At 46.4% G+C, this 22,421-nt stretch overlaps 1 protein-coding gene across 5 annotated transcripts; it reads right to left on the reverse strand.

The window, feature by feature from the left end:
• Positions 1 to 2,088: 2,088 nt before the first annotated feature.
• On the reverse strand, positions 2,089 to 21,204 carry LOC100577751 (LIM/homeobox protein Lhx5). Of its 5 annotated transcripts, none has more exons than XM_026439188.1 (8): positions 21,079 to 21,202; positions 16,775 to 16,967; positions 8,007 to 8,239; positions 5,557 to 5,757; positions 4,100 to 4,341; positions 3,605 to 3,890; positions 3,068 to 3,235; positions 2,089 to 2,592 (listed from the first exon to the last, which is right to left on the reverse strand). In XM_026439188.1, exons 2-8 carry the CDS (start codon positions 16,945 to 16,947, stop codon positions 2,477 to 2,479), a joined length of 1,419 nt encoding a protein of 472 aa, XP_026294973.1. In that variant the 5' UTR covers positions 16,948 to 16,967; positions 21,079 to 21,202; the 3' UTR covers positions 2,089 to 2,476. The 5 variants fall into 5 exon arrangements, with proteins under 5 accessions (XP_026294973.1, XP_026294969.1, XP_026294971.1 ...); XM_026439184.1 differs by having other exon boundaries at positions 5,557 to 5,778; XM_026439186.1 differs by having other exon boundaries at positions 5,557 to 5,778; positions 16,775 to 16,988; positions 21,079 to 21,176.
• Between the last annotated feature and the right edge of the window lie 1,217 nt (positions 21,205 to 22,421).

The raw sequence follows: 22,421 nt of genomic DNA on the forward strand, positions 1-22,421 counted from the left end.
TCCTCCCAATCACTGTTACAATGTACACACGGTGTACTCTGGCCGCCACTCTATCCGGTTAAATTCCGCGATAAACTCCCGCGAGGACGCGGCTCCGTAGCTCGTCGGGGGATCGAACCGATTTAGAGGAAAAAAAGACGATCCCATCCCTGATCCTTCTCGTCGCTTCTCGTTCTCGTGGAAAATTTCGAAAGTCAGATCGAGAAAATTAATAAATAATAGAAAGTTATCGAACGAGAGTTTCGAGTATCGTCGATTATTCTAAACTCGCAATAGCTCGTTCGAAACGTAGATGCGACCGAAGGAAGGAAGGACCGAATGTGCGAATCGAATGGGAAAAGAAAAAGGAAAAAAAGACGGGTGGAACACGCGAGGAGAGAATAAAATAAAAAGGGGGAACAAGCGATCGTGTGTCCCACGAAACTCATGGAGAAGACAAACGGGCGGGTGCAATATTAAAAAGGTGGCCGGCCACGTTTTCGCGCCGTTGAAAAATACACAGGTATCTGGGGACACGACGGTAAACTGGGTAGGCCGCGCCACGTACGTAGCACTTAAGGGAGGAACACTTGTCGGGAACGATCGTCGAGGGTCGATATCGCGTGTGTACACACGCTTGTATCGCGCGTGTAACACACGTAGCAGAGAGACGTAGGCAGCATCGTTCCTGCCCCCAGCGGGACTGTCAGAGATACGGGGAACGGCGATGCTGAAGCCCCGAGGAAGCGTGCAATCCTCCCCCCTCCTCCTTCCCTCCCCCGTAGGGCAGAAACACATCAAAATCGAATTCACCAGATGTCCAGGAAAACGAATCTCCCGCACTCCTCCTCCCCTACTCCCCGTCGTCGTCCTCGTGGAAAACGACGTTGCACCCGTTTGTTAACGATGTTAGGCCAGCGCCCCGAGTCGCAGATGCGTTTGCGGACACCGGATTGAAGGGGCGCGATGGGGCGGGCCAAAGGACTCGTCGAGTACATATCGATAGTCTCAGGTGTTTATCCCCGCTGGGGATGAATGAAAGAAACCGAGATTTCGACTCGGGGAATGGGGAACGTGTCGGGAATAAATCGGTCCCGATTTCGAGGAAACGGAAGACAAATAAGGAAAGAAAGAGAAAAGAAAGAAATGGAACGTTAAAATACGAATTTCGCGCGAAATTTAATTTTAACGAACCGGATAAAGTGATGATTTACTTACTGTTCCGTGATGATCTTGATGGCGTTGCTTTGGATCGTATAGATTTCTTTTTTTTTTTTTTTTTTTTTAAGCGTGTGGAAAGAAGAAACGAGAGGCAAAAAGAAAAGAAAAAATGCACACAACTGTACGTATACGGAAATACGAGGTGGTTTATTATAATAATATTTATAATCATTATGCATCGAGGCGGCGTGTCTCTTTCTCTCGCGTGTGACGTTTTTTTTTTTTTTTTTTTCTCTAATGCAGTAAGTTACAATTACAGACACAGTTCGATGACAGAACCTCAGCCAACTGATGGTTTTTCGCGCGCTTCTCTCGCAGGAAAAAAGAAAGACAGATTTATTTACATCGATCGCCACCTTAACAGTTACAGGTTACACATTCCTATTTATATTTATACTTTATTGATAAATAGTACAGCGGTTTCTTTAAATGTAGAATTTACGCATGTGTACTGAATGTATCGCCTGTATGTGTACCTGTTGTATTTCTGTTTTTTTTTTTCGTATTGTGTGTTTTTTTTACGTATTTTAGATGTAACGTCTTATGTCTTTTTTTTCTTTTCCGTGATGATCTTTTTTTTTCTTTTTTTTCTTTTTTTTTCTTTTACGTGTGTCTTCGCATGTATTCTCTCGGGTGTAGAACAGCAGATATCTACAGGATTTCTCTTAAAATTAACGTCGAAAATTAATCAACAGGGAGGGTATAATATTACACGATAGGACATTTCGAAATTTTATACACAATAATATTAATAATAATATTTAATAACTCATAATAATAATAATAATAATAATAATAATAATAATAAAAATAATAATAAAATAGTAACGTTGGCGTTGACCAACGACCATAATAATAATAATAATAATAATAATAATAATAATAATAATAATAATAATAATAATAAAATAATAATATTAATAATAATAATAATAAAGATAATAATGTTAATAATGACAATGATAACCGTGAAAGAAACGAAGCTAAACGATCGATCTTCTTATCGTATGCGTATCTTACAGAAACGTACAAGATGCAAAATCGACCTGGCAAATCGACTCTCGCCACTTGGTTCGCACCGCGGCCAAAAGTCTTCGAAGCCGGAACAAAGTCGTACGATCTCCCCATCGGGTACGCGCGATTTTTCTTCTTCGATGATTCGATCGATTCGATTTTTCGCTCGGTCGATGGAAAGCAACATAAACACGAATAAAAAAAAAAAAAAAAAAAAAAAAAAAAAAAAAAAAAAAAAAATAAACGTTAATTAAAACTCGTACTACCAGGCCAGCCCTTCGCTCTGCATCTGGTGCGGCTCCAGGAACCCACCCCCGCCGCCGCCGCCACCTGGACCGCCACCATTCCCACCGGCACTGGGATTACCCTGTGCTCCACCTGAGAAATACCAAATCCATCGAAAACTATTACAGAGAAAGATTATTGAGATTCGAGGAAAGAAAGGAAGGAAGGAAGAAAGAAAGGAAGGAAGGAAGAAAGAAAGAAAGAAAGAAAGAAACCAATTGTTCGAAACGCGTATGAGGTGTTGGAAGGATTTCGATCGCACGATAATTTTGTGCGCGAAAACTTTCTACCATATCGATGCTTTGTTACAATTTGTCAAAGTTTCCAACACCATTACCCAAGAGTCTCGTTAACGCAATTTTAGTATATTAAATGATTAATCGTGTACATCGAGGAAAAAGAAAGAGAGAGAGAGAGAGAAAGAGAGAGAGAACGATTGTTGCGAAAGTGAGGTAGAGGGATGAAATAAAAAAAAAGAAAAGAAAAGAAGAGAAAAGAAAAAGAAAAAGAAAACGTTCTACCGACAGAAAGGCGGTAAAACCTTGTTCGAAAGAATTCAGGTCCGTACCTGAAGGTGCTAGGAACTCTCCAGGACTGCCGCCAGAAGGTGCAGGGGGCCCCTGTCCAGGAGGGCCCGTGAGAAATTCCGGAGGGCCGCCTCCCGCACCCGGAGGTGGATATTCCCCTGTCACCGCCACTGCGGCCGCCATACCCGCTAAACTCGCCGGGTCCAAACCTGTCAGAAACAGATTACGTGTACTATTCAGAGAGGATCGTATCCGGCCAGCTATCTCCGAACCCGGCTGTCATAATTATCGCGACCTACCTACCCGCTACGATGTTTATTATAGCCGCGATAGAACTCGAGACAAGGTTCTGCTTTCGATATATAGCTTCTATGGATAGGATACGTGTGTAACCCAAGTTGAATATCGTATCGAAATTTCTTGCTAAATTCTTCTCCGTCGCGATATAACGGAACGATAACGTACTCGCATCAGTTGCGTCGTTCCCTGATTTCTGAATCGAAAGGAATCGAAAGGAGTGGAAAATCGGGGAATGGGAAGAGTTCGGAGAGAAGGGAATTCGAATTCCAGAGACTCACCAGGATTGCCTGGCCCGCTGAAGGGCGGTCCATGTGGATGAGGGGGCGGATGAGCACCGAAGAATTCATGGTGAAATGCCACGGGCCCGCCGTAACCGAATTCGAACTTCTCCGCGCCGAAATATGGAAAACCGGGCGGCGGTCCGTCCTCGCCGCCCAAAGCACCGGGATTCAGGTTCAAGGGGAAGCCCCTCATTTTTCTAGAGCCGCCGAAGAACGGGCTCCTGCCCATCGACGTCAGTTGTTTTAACCTACGCTCCTTGCTCCTCTTATTTTGAAACCAGACCTGGGAACACCGTTACGCCCGGCTGTTTTTCATTCCATTTAATTGGCCGCCTGCTTAGATTAGGATTAGCCTTGGCCAATCTCTCCTCGAACTCGCTTTATTAATTAATTTCGCTCAATCGAGATATAAAAGAATGCATGATTCCGTCCCTGCCGGTCGGGAGTGCATTAGCGAAACGAAACGAAATGAAAAATATGTGTTATATAAACCTGTATCACTCTCATCGGCAGCCCGGTCTCTTTCGCTAATTGTTCCCTGATGTGCCTGGTTGGTTTCGGGGTAGACGAAAACGCCGACTTGAGAATTTCCAATTGTTTCGCCTTTATGGTAGTTCTCGGGCCTCGCCTCTTCGAGCCGGCACCACCGTCGCCGCTACCACCACCGGCACCACCGTCCGGACTTTTGTTCTCCGTTTGGCTATCCCTCGTTTCGGGATCACCGTCCAGGGAACCTTGGAACCAATCGGCAAACAAACCAGTTTAATAATCGATCCCTCGCCACGAGGGAGGGTAAACGCACTTGTTCCGTGAGAAACAAATGCCCCGAGCGAAAACCTCCCCCCTCCCGAAACTCTCTCCACTTTGTTCAGCCTAATTTCACCGCGCGTCAATTTTCCAATGCACGCGCTCGATTAGAATTCTCGCAGCTAACGAATTTTATTTTTCCATCCGCGAAATCCCCGATGGGGAATTTCGCTTTATACGTATATATGTGTATATATATACAGAGGCCGAATAAATAGCGAACGTTTTTTCTTTTTTTTTTTTTTTTTCTTTTCCTCTCTCTGGACGGACGGTTTCTTAACAAGCTCTACACGCAGACGCGCGTGCATGATATACATATCTCGGAATCTTGATCGGCTGGATCGAGGTAACAACAATCGGAGCCAATCCCCCGGAAGCGATGCGAAACCCCCATCGGATTATCGTGGCTGGTCTACGCTTGAAAGCTACACTCTACGAAGCACGCGTGTGCGTGTGTGCACACGTATACACGCGCGCGCGTAGTTTTGGATCCCAACTCTTCACGATAATCTATATATATATATATATATATATATATATATATGTACCCGGGGAGGTCTTAACCACGGGACAAAGAAAATGTTTGGACAGTGTCACACCGCACTACAGGGGCCACCCTTCGCGAAGACACCCCTCTTTTCCTCTTTGCCGAATAGCATGGTATGGATGCTATGTATACCCGGTGTATAGCTCAGTTCGAGAGAGGTAAAAGCGAGGGGGGTCATTGTGTTACGCGCGCTCGTGATAAAAGAGCAGAAGCGAATAATAGAGCGGGAAGACCTGACGCGCTTAGTAATTCGTGGTGACGTTCCAGGTCAAGCCACCGAATTTCCTCCCTCGTTTCGAGGGTTCCACGAAAGGGCAAGATTGGCCCCGTGATTAAGTCGTTGGTCGATCTCGGTCAATCGTTTCTAAATCGAGTTTCTGCGCGATGACAATTCCTCTTTTTTTCTTTCTTTTTTCTTTTATACGTCTCATTTAAACGTTCGATTCAATTTTTTTTTAACGAGATGATCGATAATAATATTTACGTTTTTCGAATTACGAAAGGTAAATGTGTATAAAATTTGTGTAAAAAAAAAAAAGAAAGAAAGGAAAAACGTTAAACGTTACGGTTATAGTTGAAAGTAAGGTGGACCTACCTTGATCCTCGGAGTCTTCCTGCTTACAGGGATCGCTTCCAAGAGGTAGATCGCCAGTATGACCGACCGTTTGGTCACCGGGACCACCTGGACCCAGATTGTGAGGCCCCAAGTGTGGGCCGCCGACACCACCGTGATGATGGTGAGCACTACCGTCCTCGTCCTCGTCTTCCGATCCTGAACCCATCAACGAGTCTCCTCCTGTCGACAGGTTGGACGATTCTGCTCGTGAACGATCCGAATCGTGTATTTTAATCACATCGCTCGTCGAATCATTGACTTCGAAAAGAGCACCAGTCACTTTTCTGTTCAATGATTTTTTTGTTCGTTACAGCCTACTCAATGCTTTTCGAGTCGCGAAAAGAAACCCCTGTTAAATTTTTCAGGAACGAGGGATCGAATTCCTTTCGAAATCAGCGATTCGATCGGTGGTCGAGAGAGCCTAAAAGATTCGTTCGTTTTTCCCCTCTCTTTCCCTCCCCCTCTTAGAAAAAGACCCACGTTTGTCTACGCGAATCGTAGACAATTTTCCTCGAACGGAATCTCGACTTATTACGATAAAAACGGACGCGAGAAACGGTATTATCGCGTAGGTAGAAAAATTTCGTTGTAAAATAATTGCATCGATCAACGTCAACTTTAGATGTACGGAGCGGCGAAAATATCCGTTATAGTAAATAGAATATAATTTATCAACGGAACGGGTGAATTTGTCGATGTTCTATACGAAATTAGCAATTAAACGTGATTACGGTTACTCGCTCGTGGACACTCTGCGCACGGTACACGTACCATCGCGGTACCGTTCATTTTTTATTCTTTTTCTTTTTCTTCTTTTTTTCTTTCCTTTAAATTTCGCAATTTTCCCCCTCCCCTATATCCGTTCCTATATCTGCGTTTCCGCGTCGCAATTTCGCGTATCCAGGGACAAAAGATGCGACAAAAGTTTTCAATAAACGTTGCTGATTAATCGACACTCGTCGCGTAATTGCTGCGCTTTTCGCGCACGCCGCAGACGATCACCGTGAATTCGACAACTGACAAATGGCTGCACGGTGATAGAGATTAATGTCGGAATACGCGTGGAATATCCATACGTCACGATGTTTGATCATCGAAACGAGTAATCGTTGTCCTCCTCCTCCTCCTCCTCCTCCTCTATGTATACTTTTCGCCAATAGTTCCGTCGCCTCTTCGAATTCGTCTCATCGGAGGAATCGTTTGGAAAAATGGCGCGTAGATATTCGGCCGAGGTGTCGAACGGTCGTCGAATATAATATTTTTTTCGTCCAAGATTCTTCCACGCGAGAAAAAGGGGGGAAGGTGGAGGAGGGCGAGCGAGGGGTGGTCGCGAGAGCATCTCGAGACGTGGAAGGGAAGGACGGTGTGACGCCGCGTCGCGTCGAAATTTGCATTTTCGAAGGAGAAAAAGGAGAGAGACGCGGCGCGCTCCCGTGGCGAAAGAAAAAGGGAAAAGAAAACGAGTCGTCGGACATTTTGCGGTTTCGAGGCGTCGGCATCGAAGCGACAAAAGGTTTGCCCCTGCCTAACGACCTTTCGGTTTTCGTTTCACGGCTTACACACCGGCGAGAGATCCTCGTGAAACCGAGCTGCTGCTCTTTTCCTTCCCTCTCGCTCGCTCTCGCGCGCTTTGCCCCTTTTTTTTTTTTTCACCTCCTCCCTTTCTCCGTTTCTCTTTCGGCTGGTGGCTGGTGGCGGTCGGTTACATGCGCGCTGTTTTCACAGCTTGTGCCGTTCCAACCGGGATAAAACCTACCCCGTGAAAAACCTACCCCCGGCCTCCCTTCCTTTTTTCTCTTTCTCTTTTTTCCTTCTTTCTTTTTTTTTTTTCAACGAAAACCTGACTTCGTGAAATCTCGGACGCGTTGGACGCGTCGAACCGTGCTCTCCCTCCCCCCGTGCGACTCCTCTGCGATCCCTTATTTGTCTTGGAAAAAAAATTAGGAAATCTCCAACGTTCCCTCTCTATCTTTCTCAACCGAACTTGACCACCGAATTACTCGCTGTCGAGACTAATCGGGAGAAAGAAAGGTGAATAATAATGGTGGGATTTATTTTTTCGAAAAATTTCGGAGGAGGTTGAGTCGGGTCGAAGGACGAAGCGAACACTCTCAAATACGATGCGAATTACGCGAACGATCGCGGAACAAATCCGTAACAACGATTTGGTTTACGCACAGGAGCACATGGATGCGCATCGGCTCGGTTTCCACGGCTAAAATTACGATCGTTTTAAATCGCGGCCGTTCATAGAACAAACGAGCGGGTATACAATCGATAACATGCCGCGAGCCTGCAATACCAGTATAGTTCCGCAAATCGGATTCCGGGCAAACGAACGGAACAAAGCGACACGCGGATTGTCTCTGCCTCGCGATGGTGTTTCTCTTCGCGGTGGATAACGAGGGACAATGACACTTGTAACTCACCATGATGACCGTGCACGTGATGCGTGTCCGGCAGCGGCTTGCCCGACAGGTAGTCCTGCTTGCAGACGAACTTGTTGTCGTCCAGGACATAGAGCTCCTCTCCGGTGCTCATCTGCTTCCGACACACCAGGCAGGTGAAGCAATTCAGGTGGAAAACCTTGTCTCTCGCCTTCCTCACGAGATCCTGCGGGCTTATCCCCTGGAGGCAACCGCTGCATTTCGTCCCGTATCGCCTGCAACAGAACGCCGTGCAACGAACCACGTGAATAACGACGAACGAAGCGAGCAAGTTTTTCTTTTCTCTCTCTCTCTCCCTCTCTCTCTCTTTTTTCTTTTAAGTTCGTCCTCGACCAGGAAGCGCTGAAACATCGGATAACGAGCGCACGCGTCACCTCGCGATGATTAATCGTTCGAGGAGGTTTTTCCGTTCGTCGCGAGTTTTCGCGCCTTCTCGAATCTTAGCTTTTTCGCTTCTCTCTCTCTCTCGCTCTCGCTCTTCGGTTTCTTTTATCTCTGTTCAACGCCCGATATGACGTAAACGCGAGGCGATACATAAAATTCACTTTCCTCCGATTTACGTTCGTTCCAATAGTCATAAGTCTTTTATTTTTCTCGCTCCTTTTTTCCTCTTTTTTTTCTTTTTTTCTCTCTTTTTTTCTCTCTCTCTCTCTCTCCTTCTCCTCCCTCCGCGATCAACAATCGCGAACACGTGGACACTCGTCGACGCGACTCGGAACGAAACGAACGAAAAGGAAAGTCAATGTTGTACGTCGACGACGTTTATTGGACTCGAAACTTACAAGTCCTGTCATTAAGCCGCTCCACTCGCAAACGTCGATAAAAGAAATATGGCGCTTTTAAAGAGATGGGACTTTAACGTCCCGATAGGGCATAAAAAGTTAAAACCCTTCGGTGCTGTAAAAGCGCAACGTGGTAACCAGCGCCAGCGCCTGTTCGATTTTCCCTTTTCTTCCTTTTTTATTTTCTCTCCCTCTCCCTCCCTCCCTCTCTGTCTCTCTCCCCCTTTTATTCCTTTAATTCCGCCGTTAATTTTGTATTAGCCGTTCTTTCTTCTCCCTCCCCCTGTCTCCTCATTTTTTTTCTTCTTTTACCTAATCGTTCGTCGAACGAGATCGTTTCTTTGACGTAAACCGTTCCGTTTTTCCGAAGATCGATCGAGCAAAAAAAAAAAAGAAAAAAAGAAAGCAAGGAAAGAAGGAAGGGAGGAAAGAATTACGAGGCGCAAAATAGCCGACGATCCACGCGGGAAAGAAACGGGCACGCGTTTTTCTTTCCTTTCCTTTCCTTTCCTTTCCTTTCCTTTCCTTTTTTTTCAAACAAAACACGCGTCCAACGAACATGGCCGCAACACGTTTCATCGCGCTGCGCGTGATATCGATAAATCTAAACCGAGAAGGATTCGATCCTTCCGCGGCTGTGTTATTACGGAAGCACACCGCATACTTTCCACCTAGTAATCCTCGTAATCTTTTTAATTACAGGAATCGCGCGATTAATTATAGCAATTACCCCCGTGGTCCCTTTAGGGCTGCTGCTGCTGCTGCTGCCACCTTTCGAAAGTAAATATACATCTCAATCGATGGCCGGCGCACACGGAGGCAGGCGAGGTTGCTCGCGGCGCGCGTTTCACCTTCGGCCGAGCCGCGACCACGCGCTGCCTCCGAAACGCGTGTCCGCGTTCAAATCCCCGGTGGGGGATGCTTCCCCTCTCCCTTTCTCTCTCTCTCTCTCCCCCAGAATTTTCCCGCATTGCTCGAGCGTACAATATCGGTTGATCTCGCCACCGCTGTTTTATTATCCCGCGCGTTCCTCGACCGGAAACGTTGTCCACAACGCGACCTACATCGCGCCAATCTCCATTCTTATTTCGTATTCGTTCTCTTTCCAATCTTTTGAGAACGAGAAGAAAATTCGCGAGATTCTGTTGTCGTTCGTGAGATAATCTCTCTCATCGTCGATCATTTCTATTCGATCATCGTTACAGTGGAGAGCGCGCAACAAAGTTTGTTTGCTTAGAGCAAAGGGGAGATAAGTAGGGGATCGAGGGGGAAAAGAAGAGCGGTTACAGAAATTACATGGATTCCGTTTTGTCGATCGATGCGATCATCTATAGATATTTACGCGGAATATCCTATAATCAACCGGCACACTTTTTCAAACTATTCATCAACCTGTCCAAATTAGCAGTCCTACTCGCAGTTCCTAACAATCTTCTCACGGAAGCAGAAGCCGGAGATATTTCTCGACCAACGGTCATTACGCTGCCAGAGCTTCTCCCACCCTTCCCCCCCTTTCTTCGCACTCCCCCTCCACTCCACTTCGCCCATACCGTATCCCATCCTTCCCTTCCTCCTCCGCCTTCCTCCTCCGGCGCACAATCCCCCCAGTCTAATTACAGGAATTATTTAATTAATTATAGCAATTAGCCGATCCCGTGTCAACTTCCCCGAATGCATACGTCACCGAATCGCCGACTCCTCCCCCTCTCCCCGTCCCACGCTTCTTCCATCGCCGCCCTTTCGCCGATGGACGCGCGTCTGCCGTCCCCGTACCGATTTTCTCGTTTTTTCGAGGGCGCGCGAGGGGCAGCAGATCCTTTCTTCCTCGTGGAAGAAAAAGAAACCGGAGGCCGGCCGTAAAAATCATTAATAGAAAGGCTTACGTGGTGCTTTCGTGGCTCGTTCGTGTGTGAGAAAGCGGTTCGATGAGGGCGACCCGCCGTCCCAAGAAGAAGGGGGTGTGGGCTTCTCGGGCTCCCTTAAAGAGGAGAGCGTAAAGAGCCAGGAATTCTTGGCGTGTAGCAAGAAATATAGGACAGCGGGCCTCGGATAAGGAAAAAAGAGAGAGAAAAAAAAAAAAAGAAAGGGGGTGGGTCCGGGCCACGATTTGCCACGGAGCCTCGAGTTTATGTATGCGGTGCGTGCTCGGCTCTCCGCGTCGTCCATCCGTGCTACGATGCGCGCGGTCCCCTTTTTTTCCTTTCGATATAACTATGTGGAAGCTCGTCGCCGCGTTTCGATCGAATCCATCGAACGAAATTCACGGACCGCGATCGATCTCGCCTCGCCGAGAAATCGACGGTCGATTCGTCTCTCCGATCGAAACGAACGGAACGAAAGAAAAATCCGGATCTCTCTGTCTCTTTCTATACATATATATATATATCGATCGTTGAAGCGTTTTTTTCAATTCGGATGGAAGTTCTCTCGATTTATCGTCGATATTTCTTGGCGAACTTCGGTTCTTGATCGACGTCGCTCCCATAATTTCCATCTGCCCGACTCGCGTTGGTTCCCATCGGCGCACATGCGCCTACGCCTCGCTATAAAGGATACGCCGATAAAGGAAATAAACACCGCGAGATCGGTCGGGCGGCGGAAGTCTAATTAACCGAATCCAATTAGCGGCGCGGGAGAACAAACGCTCGTTTCCGTTTCTCGAGACCGATCGATTTCCTCCTCCTCGCTCGATTATTATTCCCTCGTTTGGAAGGGAAAGAAGCGACGACAAGCTTGGACGACACCAGCTTTCCTTGGTTCGAGCGCGGCGCGATTTTCACTTTATCGCGAGGAAAGATCGTAACCCGGTTGCAACCCGGTTGTCGGGACCAGTTTCGGAGCTGGCGCCGATTAATTCCTGAAATATCGGCCGGTTACCGAACGGGGCGAAGGGGGTGTGGAGGAGGGCATGGAGCTGAGAAAACGGTTCGTAACAGTTATGCTAATGTCGGTCGGCGTTGGCCGTCGTGCGACACCGAGCGAAACGTCGCTCCGCGCCGCATAAAAGTCCTTTTCCATCTTCGTCCTCGTTCCTCATCGAACTTTCGCGGTATCGGTCCGGTGTCCGTGCCACTTTCTCCACGATTCGCGGCTAAATACCAAGCGTAACGAGATGACAAACGATCGTTAAACGAACCCGCGCTACGACTGCGCTCACCGCTTACGTAATCCCGATTAAACTTTTGTCACGAGGACCCGACTGGATAATTGATAAGAAAATAAAAGAAGAAAGAAAAAAGGTCGAGAGAACGAGTAAGAGTGAAACAAGAAGAAGAAGAAGAAGAAGAAGGAGGAGGAGGAAGAAAAAAGAATAATTCGACCACGTATGGGCCGCGTACGACGTATGACAGAGAACAGGGTCCTGTCTCGAGAGTATGACGCAAGAGACCGGTGGTTGGCAAAAACGTTCCCTACGTATGAATACGCATCGCGATATATACTATTGCCGTACCTTCCTGGAAGGGAAACAACTCTGTACCCCTCTCTCTCTCTCTCTTTCTCTCTCTCTCTCTCTCCTTCCCTCTAACCCCTCCTCCCTCCCCCCACCTCCCTCCGTCACTCCCTCTCTTTCTCTCCCCCGTTTCTCTTTCTGTTCTCGACCGCGCCGGCCCCGTCACGCCCAACAAACTTCTCCTACGGTTCGTAGCGGGCGTCACGCCGCATTTATAATGTTTCCACGTTCGAGTTTCGACGGGTCTACTCCCGAGGAGGCCAACACCGCGGGTGGAAAGCAAGGACAATGGAGAGAGACCGCTCTCGTCGGCGCCCTTTCGAACCCGAGAAAAGCTACGCCGATCTATGATCGCTTTCGATCGTTTCCCCTGCGTTTCGAGCCGGCCGTTTCCATCGTCCACTTTCTGTCCTCCGCGCCTCCCCGCGCAACTTGGCTCGCACGAGGCTTGGAAACAGGCCACCGTGGCAACGCCAGATTCGGATCCCCCCGGCTGTTAATTGATGCCAACTTTTCCGTCTATCCTCGAGGTGAACCTCCAGCTCCACCCTCTCGAGTTCTTCTCGCAAAGAAACGTAGGCGAAATTCGATTCGATCGGGAACGACGGATCCTCGTGATCGCGTTATTAAGATTATTAAGATTATTCGTTCATCGCTCTCTCTCTCGTTCTATCGACGGATCGAAGGCGCACGGTTGCAACACGCTGGCTATGATTTATTTCTTTCCGAAAGAAAAATGTTCGCGAGCCGGCGCCATCGATGCCTCGATAAATTATCGCGCGAGTACGATTCTCTACGAGTGCGCGTAATTGGTGGGATATCAGCCACGGCGTGGGAGAAGTTTTTTCGAAAAACTGCGAACAAGCGAAAATCCGGTCGATCCTAACCGACTGTTGGCGGATTATTAGCGACAAGGCGCTAGGAGTCTCGAGTCTCTCTCTCTCTCTCTCCGTTGACACCGCCACCATCCCCCTAGCCCCGAGTTAATGTTTTCATCGGGCGTATTTCGACGACGTGGTGGACCATATTTTAAGGTAATAATTTCTTGGTGGGTACACAGAGGGCCATCGACCGCAAGCTACGGCAGTCGAGGCGGCGCTGAAACGGGGACATCGGTTCTTTTGATCCTGGACCCTTTCGGGCCCCCATGGGCCATTATCGACCTTTAAGGACCTTGCTGCGACTCGTAGAGCCGGTTACCATAACCGTGCGTACCGTTCCTTCCAACCTTATACCTTGGACCTCCCGGAGGTGTTACGCTGTATTCCCAACGGCGATTCCCTCCTCGTAGCGGGAGGGAAGGATAGTTCGATCCGAGAAACGACATCGATAGATTCGTCCCCCCTGGTCGTCATCGTCCTAGTCGTCGTCGTCGTCGTGGGAATCGATCGGCCTCCTCCACTCGCCCTGCCTACCGTTTCGCTTCTCCGTACACTTTCTACGGCCAGTTTCGCGTTTTTTCCCTCCCCCTTCTCTTTGTTCCGCGAAACAAACTCGACGCAGACGAGTCTATCGAGATCGAGCGATGCTTATCTCTCGCCGTCCCGATTTCTCACCGCGCGACGCGTTAATCCCGATTTGAAAGAATGCGTGATTGCCGATCAGGCTGTTCGCGCCTGGTGTAACGGTAGCAAAGAGGATAACGCTTAATTAACGGGGACGCCGGGGATCGGAGTTATTTTTGACCCGAAAAGCTTTTCTACGCCGCTCGAGCGTGGCCAACCGTTCGTCTTACATCTAATGAATTTTTCATCGGGATGAAATGCAAAGTGGCTCGTAAAGTATACAACACGTTCGTTATACACTCGTTCGTATAAGTATCAAAGGGCCCCCCTTTAAACACGCCCTCCCCACTTTCCGCGTTCCGTTCTCGGGTCCTTGGCTACAAAGGGGATCGTTCATCGCTTCCAGAAGTCACGAAACGAGAGACGGAGTCTCTCGGAGAATCGGCAAGGTGGATGATTTTTATTTCGTGGTAAACAGGAACAGTCATCCCTATTGTCGGCCTTATTATCGTGAAATTTGTCATCGGTTGATTAATATCTCCGTTTCTCTTGTCTTATCGCGTTAACATTTTTAACGTTATATTTCACCCTCTCTTTTTTATCCCTCGAAACATGAATTCGTTCACAGTATTTTCAAATATCCATACGGATTCGACGTTAGGATAATGAAATTAATTGTTCCCATCTACGCGGCGCGACCGAAAAACCAAAAGTTTCTTCCTTTAACCTTTGTTTTTAACGCGACTCTCGCGTATAATCGAGCTGCAAGTCCTTCGTGCACCATCATTCGTCACACACTTTTTGCAATACTTTTTCTTCCCTCCCCTCCCTCCCTTTACGATTCCACGATTGTACCCTCCGCTTCGTTAAATATTATTTAACGAAGATATTTGCATCGTTCTCAACCTTGCAATCGCGAAAGAAAGAAAGAAAGAAAGGAAGGAAAATTGGAAGAGATGATGAAAATTCCAACATTTCTTCATAATTTAATTCCGACCGATCGACGCTACTTCTTACTACACTCTTTAATCGCATCTCTTTACCTCTTCTTCCTCGAATCCCGTCCCACGACAAAATCACCGGGGCCATCGGCTTGAAACGAAGCGGATCTCGACCCCGTCTTCACGCTCTTCGGATCGGTTTTTCACGCGAATGTCAAGGTCCTTCCTCGACGAGGAAGCGCGAATAACTTCTCGCGAAACCGAGAAGACTCGAAGAGGAGAAAAGTTCCCCTCCTCCCCTCCCCCCTCTCCCTCTCGAGAATCTCGCTCGCGCTCCTCCAACATCGGGATATTTGAAAATCACCGATCCGACTTGGTTCCCGAGTCACTTGGGATCATCAATTCAAACCGCATCATAAATATTCCATACCGAACCACGTTCGTAAATCAATACGTTCGCAATAATCTTCCACGACGTGACTGACGATCCTCCTTTAAAGATTCCCTCGTTCCTTGTCACAATGGGGGGAACAAATAAGAATCGTTAGTTAGTTTACGATTTTGCACCGTTTATTTATTTTTTTTCTTCTTCTTCTTTTTTTTTCCATTTTTCGAATAAACAAGAATCGCACGGATTTATACATATATATATATATATCTTGCCCGATCGAACAGATCGAGAGGACGTAATTATCGAACGAGCGAATTCCTTTTCAACGCGGTCTCGTTAATTAGAATTTTATTTCCCGAATGATTTATGCCGAAAACTTCTCCTGCGCAAAAGGGCAAGCGAGAGAGAGAGAGAGAGAGAGAGATAGAGCGGGCCGTTTCGAGAGGTTGTTTCCATTTAACGCGTCTAACTCTGGACGGTGGAAGGTGGCAAGAAACCGGAGTCTCCAAGTCTGTCGAATCGCCACCAAGAAATCGACTCTCCGTCCGTAGGATATACGATACGACTAACGTCGTCGGTGGAACCGCGTAACGAATCGCGATAGCGGTGGCGCGTTTCGTTCACGGAACGGCTTTCGATCGAGCGAGAGATTTTTGCCTCGGAAGCTCGATCGAATGAAATAACGACGGGAGCTGTCCGGGAAAATGTCAAGGCCCTCCTTTCCATTCGTCGCTCGAAATGCTTTTTTTTTTTTTTTTTTTCTCACCTCGCCTCTCCTCGCCTCTCCTCGCCTCTCTTCGCCTCGCCTCGCCTCGCCTCGTGCTCACCACCGATCAACGTCTTCTAATCGTAAAAAGCGACGAAAAAAAAAAAAGGAAAAAAGGAAAATATCGACGGACAGAACAAACGTCGCCGCGATTGTCCCCTAATGCATCGTAAATCTTTCGATTTCTAGCGGTTCGTCGCCTGCTTGGTACCAGTTGTGACACAGCCAATTATTTAATTATGCAAACGGGAAACAGTCGCCGGTACACCGAGCTTCTGCTTCTCGATGGAAAGGGAGAGGGGGAGAGAGGGAAAAAGGGGGGAAAAGAAAAAAGGAAGAAAAAAATTCCATCTCTTACCGGAGGACTGATCGTGTTAAGCTTTATCGATGAAACGAGCTCGAACGATAATCATTGCATAGAACTGGAGGGACAAGTTCGCGTCGATGAATTACTAACTAATGGCGCTCGTACCTGTTCATATTGTTTCGATCGGCAACTTTTTACCCCCTGCATCGAACGCACGGATTCTAAGTATATATATATACATAGTCAAAGTAGTTGATCAATTTTCGACTGTTCGGTTTGAATTGGAATTACAACTTTGATTCGAGTGTAATGTTTCAATTTTTAAGATTAAAATATTTAAATAGCGACAGTGATAAGATTCGTTTCTATTTTTCATGAAAAAATCATCGAATGGATGAGAATCAACGTAACGATACATTAAAAGAAAAAAAATAATGTCGTTCGATATCCTTCGATTCGAACAACATGTCTTTACTATATCATCCCTCTCCAAATTCGTCAAACTCAAATAGCCTACGATTTTTCCATCGTTTCAGATCTCGCGAGGGAAAAGAAAAGAAAAGAAAAAAAAAAGCAAATGCAAAAGTTGGTAGGAGCGATTACTTACCTGAAGAAATCCTCTCTGCAAAATAGCTTCGCTTCCCTGGAGAAACACTTGTCCTGCAACGTGGTTCTGCAATCGAAGCAGCGGACGCACTCGACGTGCCATGCTCGGTCCAAAACATTCAGCAGGTACTGATCCATAATTGGTTTCTCGCATCCTGCACATGACAGGAGCATCGCCAAACCACGTCTCCCTGCTTCGAAAAGAAAGAGAGCATCTGTGAATACAGAGGATTTAAACGAGACCGATTAACGTAGTTTAACATTATAAAACACAAATATATATATACATATAAAATACATATAACAATTTTAATAAATAACGCTCGCGTTCGATTTATCGCGCGGGGGAGGAGGAGGGGGAGGAGAGGGGGCAGAGGCAGAGGGTTTTCTCGCGGCTATTTATACGCGATCGAGGGTAGGGGAGAGAGGGGAAAAAAAAGAAAAAAAATGAGCGGGTTTGAAAAATATCCATAGAAGCGAAAACGTCGGGCGTCGAGAAAAGTTGATGGAAAGCGCGCGGCTGCGACCTGACGAGGCGTTTTAATTTCGCGCACGTTCGAACGCGCGCGTCATCGTGCGAAAAACGAAACGCGGAAAACGAGGAAATTTCTGCGACACTGTGTGTTTCAACTGTGCACGATACACCGTTTCGACCGTGTGTACGTGTGCGCTTGTGTGTGCGTGCTTCGAGATTGTCCCAGTTTCGCGTTGCATAACGCGTTTTCAAATAAAAACGAAGCTACGATGTTTCGATCGACCCTCCCCCTGTTTCGAAAGGGAGGAAATTTTTGAAGAAACTCTCCCCCCTCTCTCGAGCGCTGAGAAATTTTCCCGGCGCGAACATTTTAATCGTGGGATTAGTTGAAGAAGAAAAAAAGGGAAAAATCCGAACACGCGCGGATCCGATTTGAAACATTCCTGATTATCGATTAGATTACGAACTGAAAGGAAATCGGCCGTACCGGCGGTGATTACGCACGTGCATAACGAACCGCGTATTGTACAGACATTTTTTTATCATTCAAACGCTTTGATTACCGTGCAGCCTGTCAAACTATACAAAATACGAATCGAAAAGAAAACGTAATACTGCAACAGAAATGCAATCTTCTTATTGTTAATGTCGAAGCAAGCTCATCCAAGTGCGTATCTCGAATAAATGAATTTCCCCTTTGAAAACGAAAAAGAAAATTAAACGTTTCAAGATGATCGATAATGCGATGCAATAAAACGGAAAGAATACACGGTAAGATAAAAACAAGCTTCGTCGTGTACGTAACTGTGTTATCCACACCGTTCGAAACGAATTTTCTTTCTTCTTTCCCTTCCTCTTTTTTCCTTTCTTTCTTTCTTTCTTTCTTTCTTTCTTCCTTTTTTCTTGTTTTGTTTTTTCAGAAAAAAGATGCGAGAAAAAAGGAGGAAAAAATGAAAAATCATGCCAAAGTTATAATAACACGGTTAAGGTTGACCGTGTATAACACTTCTGTTTCAAGGAGCAACATAATCTATTATGCCATCAAATTTAATGATCGCGCTTGTATCTTTATGGTATCATAATTGTTTGTCAATAGCCATCAAGCGAGTGTGTGCTCCGTCGAACGAGCCGCTCGATGATTACAATTCGTTGTTAATTAACATTCGTGGACGAGATTGCCCTCTATTACGTTTTCTTCGAGCCTCCCCGCTCGCCTTCCAGTTACCCTTCCAACGCCTGTTCTATCCTCGTCCATTTCTACCTCTCTCGCACCCTCGACCTCCGACTTCTTTTTTCAGCCATTGCTGAACCCTCCAGGGTTCACTCCTCTCTTTTTTTCGCGGTTTCCGCCAATGGGCGGAGTTCCTCCCTGCTGGCAGGGTTGTCAACCTAGCAACCCTTCTCCCACCCCTTAAGGTCTGACCTTGCGCATCTCATCTCCCTCCCGTGCCGCGGGAGGGCGAGAAGAAAAAGGAGGAACGCGACTCGACTCGACCCGACCCGAACCACCCCGCGGTTACCTCGAGATTTAAATCGTTCCACGCGAAATCGACTTACGGGTAATTCCTACGGCGAAATTGTCTTTCCCACGGAATATTTTCTTTGGTCGGACATCGGGATCGGTCACGTCGCGTTCAATTCGCGATAAACACCCGATCCACGTTTCCGATAAACTTGAAACTTTTCATCCTTCAAGATCTACTGCAAATCTAGATCAGATTAATAATAAGGAAAGAAAAGTTGACGAAGTTATAAGAGAAAAAAGAAAAAAGTACAACGATCGAGATTGAAAGAGATAACTCTGTCTCTGAAATACGCAGGTCTTCTAACGTGGTCGACCTTCCATTCGTTAAATCAGATATCACGGAAGAACCGATTTCACGGACGTGGCGCGTGAAAAAGAAGCGGAGGATTTCCCTCGAATCGTGGAAACCAGATTAGGCGTATACGTGAGACGAAAATCTGAACGATCGAAAACGAGGGTTGATTAATCCGATTCATTTCCATCAATCGTGCGACGCGTGCCACCCTTTCCTCGAAAATATTTTTTTTATCCAACCGATAAATAATTTCGCTTTATTACAAATTTAACGATATCGATGTAATAAATTTAATCGAGCAAATTTACTCGATCGAAAAATTTTCGTCCCGAATTTATAGTCGTTCTCTAGTCGAAATGGTAAAAATTCATAACTATCGCGCGTATAACGTAAGTCGTTGGATAGGTTAGAATTATAATGGGAACAGTGGCAAGAGGGTAATTAATCGGTTCAACAGTTAACATAAAACGTTACGTAAAGTCACGGTGAATTAGTAATCAATACGATTGCGGCGCTACGCAAATCCACCAAGTCGAACAAGTGATCCGATACCTTTAGTGTCAATATTTTTCTTCCAGCCACCCTTCGGAATATGTTAACGCGCGTTCTTAAACTCTTCGCGCAGTTTTGTTTTCGCATTGTCTCTCTGCGAGAAGAATAAGAAGAAAGAAAATGTGCCTAACGCGCGATGAAATAGCGGACGGATAAAAAGAGTGTTTAAGGAGGAGAAGAAATTTCAAGAGAAATTGAATTAATTAACGGCGAAGAAAGAAGAAACGATATGGGACAGTTATCGGCAATTTTTTATTTTCATTCGATAACGCCGCGTTGATATTAGACTTAATAAAATATTGTTATTTTATCGCCTCGTCGTTAATATGTTAACGCACGATGGATATTACTTTTCCGTCGCTACGATTCGATATCCGTATCGGCCGCTTAAAATCGATCATAGTTCCATGATTTGTAGCGGATATTTCTCACAGAAGTCGTTACATTTTTTTCTTAGCTCAGCACACTTCGATTCCTCGAGTTCGTCATCGTTCATTAATTTTTGCGAGTAGCAATTCGTTTTTTTTTTTCCTTCTTTTTCTTCTTCTTTTTTCAACCTCTATCATTTTTTCACGGTTAAAAGAAGGAAAAATCCGTCGAACAATCGGTCGCGCTATATAATTCTGCTTACATTCTTTCTGCATCGAGAAAGACGACGATTTTCTTCTCGAAATCCGATCGTTCGTTACGCACAATGACGCGTATTTCGACGAGTGTTCGCAACCCTGTCCGAGGCAAATTTATCCTCGTTAGATTCGAAACGCGGGACAATCCATCACCACGGATAAAAAACGCGCATTCCAATGACACCCAAATTACGGTACGATCAATCAAGATAAGCGAACGAACGGCATTTCTTTCTGAAGAAAAAAGAAAGGAGGGAAAGTATTACAAGGGAGGAACCCCTTTCTCTCGACTCGAATTGCGAGGAATCGGAAAAGAAAACCCTTCGATCTTTCGCGATATTACATACGTGAAGCTAATCTGGCGCCGGCGCTTACGAGATGTTAAAAACCAATGCTACTCCCTTATTGTTTATAATCGAAATATTTCCCGACAATAGAACGCGAAATGTTAATTACTCTTAAAAAAATAAAATTTCTATTCTTGAAAAAAGAACGCAATCGGATTCACGATGGGAATGACGAAGAATACCGTCAATAAAACAGGTAAAACTTAAATTTGTATCGCTTCGCGTATACTTGGAAATAAATATAAATCCAATAAAACTATCTCTTAACAATCACGTTGAGAGAAATCTTAATCTGTTTCGCGCGAATCTTGATCAGTCGACTTCGCATAACCGAAAACTCATCTCGTGAAATATGAAAAAAATCATCTTCTCCAAAAAAAGGAATTTGAATTTTTCGCAGAAATTTCCTCGAAAATTCGCGTGGAAAGGAATTACGAAAGATACGATTATGAAAAATAGATAAAAGAGAAATACGATCGACTTACCTATGTTACAGGCTTGGGTGACGGGCAGGGGTGCGCAGCAGGGCCCGCTGAGGGTCGCGACCCTTATCCGGGGGGTACCAACCCCCCCGGGGCCCCCTCCCCCGCCCCCGGCGCCCCCGTAGCCCTCCACCTCCCCAGCCGCGACTGCGGCCACCCCTGTCCCCACTCCCTTGCCGGGCCCGGGACCACCACCAGGCCCACCTTCCACGGGCCCGTATCGGCCGAACGGTCCCGAGGGCCCCAGTGCACCCACTTTTACTGCGGTGTTATCCCAACGGCCGTTAAATCGCACTTCTCACACTTCCCCCCTTGGCTGCCAGTTTTTTTCCTCAGCACACACTCGATATTTTGACAATTCGCTCCTCTTTTTCCCCTATATTCTATTTGCTTCCAGTTACCTCGGCGTTCGCGTTACTCTCGCCTCTATAAAACACGTTTCGGTTATCACTTTGTTGACGATGGATCTTTTCGCGTAATCTGTCTCGCAGTTGGTACGGTTTTTTTTAATTTTCTCGACTCTCCGTCTCAATGTTTTTCTCGGTCAGATTCTACGGTAAGAATCACTGGTCATTTGAATTCCCAATTTTGTATCTCGATGCCGTTTTATCACCGTTCGTGTATCTCAGCTGACCAGCCGGTACCGCCGGCACATCGTAAAAACTTCGGTTCGTCGCGTTAAAGTCGTTTTCCTTTGGATCTACACACTCCGCGTTGGATCATGGCGCCGATGAGACCGGTATCGCGATAGATCTTTCAGACGCGACGTGCGCGTCCGCGCGACGGACCACATTAAGAGATCTCTGCTTCTTTTAACTTGTTCGCCAAAATCTCGTTACTATCTCTCTTTCGCCGTACCAACAAAACTTTACCCAAATTTCTATAAACAAATTAGAAGAAATCCGCACTCTTTTTTTCTTTCTTTCTTTCTTTCTTTCTTTCTTTTTTATATTTATCTTTCACGAATCGAAGTAAATTGCAACGGAAAAAATATAACTCGAAATGATAAAGCGACTCAAGGAGAACGCGAACAAATCGAAGAAATAAAACCGGTTAAAAACGGTGTGCTTTACCGAACAACACGAAACATGAAACACAACGATCCCGAGCACGCTCGCCTCGAGTTCGCCAGCCAACTGGCTGCACCTGTGACAACCGCGAGGGCCCCCCTCTACTTCGACCAGACGTCGCGCGCCTCGCTAGAACGGGCTACGCCCATTGGACACGACCACGGCGCGGGACCTTCCGTGCTCCGTTTCCATTGGCTGGCTAGGCCCCGCTCGGGCGTAGCCAACCCCGTGCGCCGGCAGACATGGCCGTGGAATGGCTGCGGATCTCTAGCGGCG

The sequence above is a fragment of the Apis mellifera genome, linkage group LG2 (genome assembly GCF_003254395.2).
Source record: "Apis mellifera strain DH4 linkage group LG2, Amel_HAv3.1, whole genome shotgun sequence".
NCBI lineage: Eukaryota > Metazoa > Arthropoda > Insecta > Hymenoptera > Apidae > Apis > Apis mellifera.

Bases quoted from the DNA above. Each gene is read 5' to 3' on its own strand.
- LOC100577751 (XM_026439184.1), bottom strand. From the start codon at position 16,947: ATGCTCCTGTCATGTGCAGGATGCGAGAAACCAATTATGGATCAGTAC. The intron at 5,779-8,006 runs GTGAGTTACAAG...GTTCACGAGCAG, and splicing joins TCACGTGCACGGTCATCATG to AATCGTCCAACCTGTCGACA. The intron at 4,342-5,556 runs GTAGGTCCACCT...ATTGGTTCCAAG, and splicing joins GGAAGACTCCGAGGATCAAG to GTTCCCTGGACGGTGATCCC.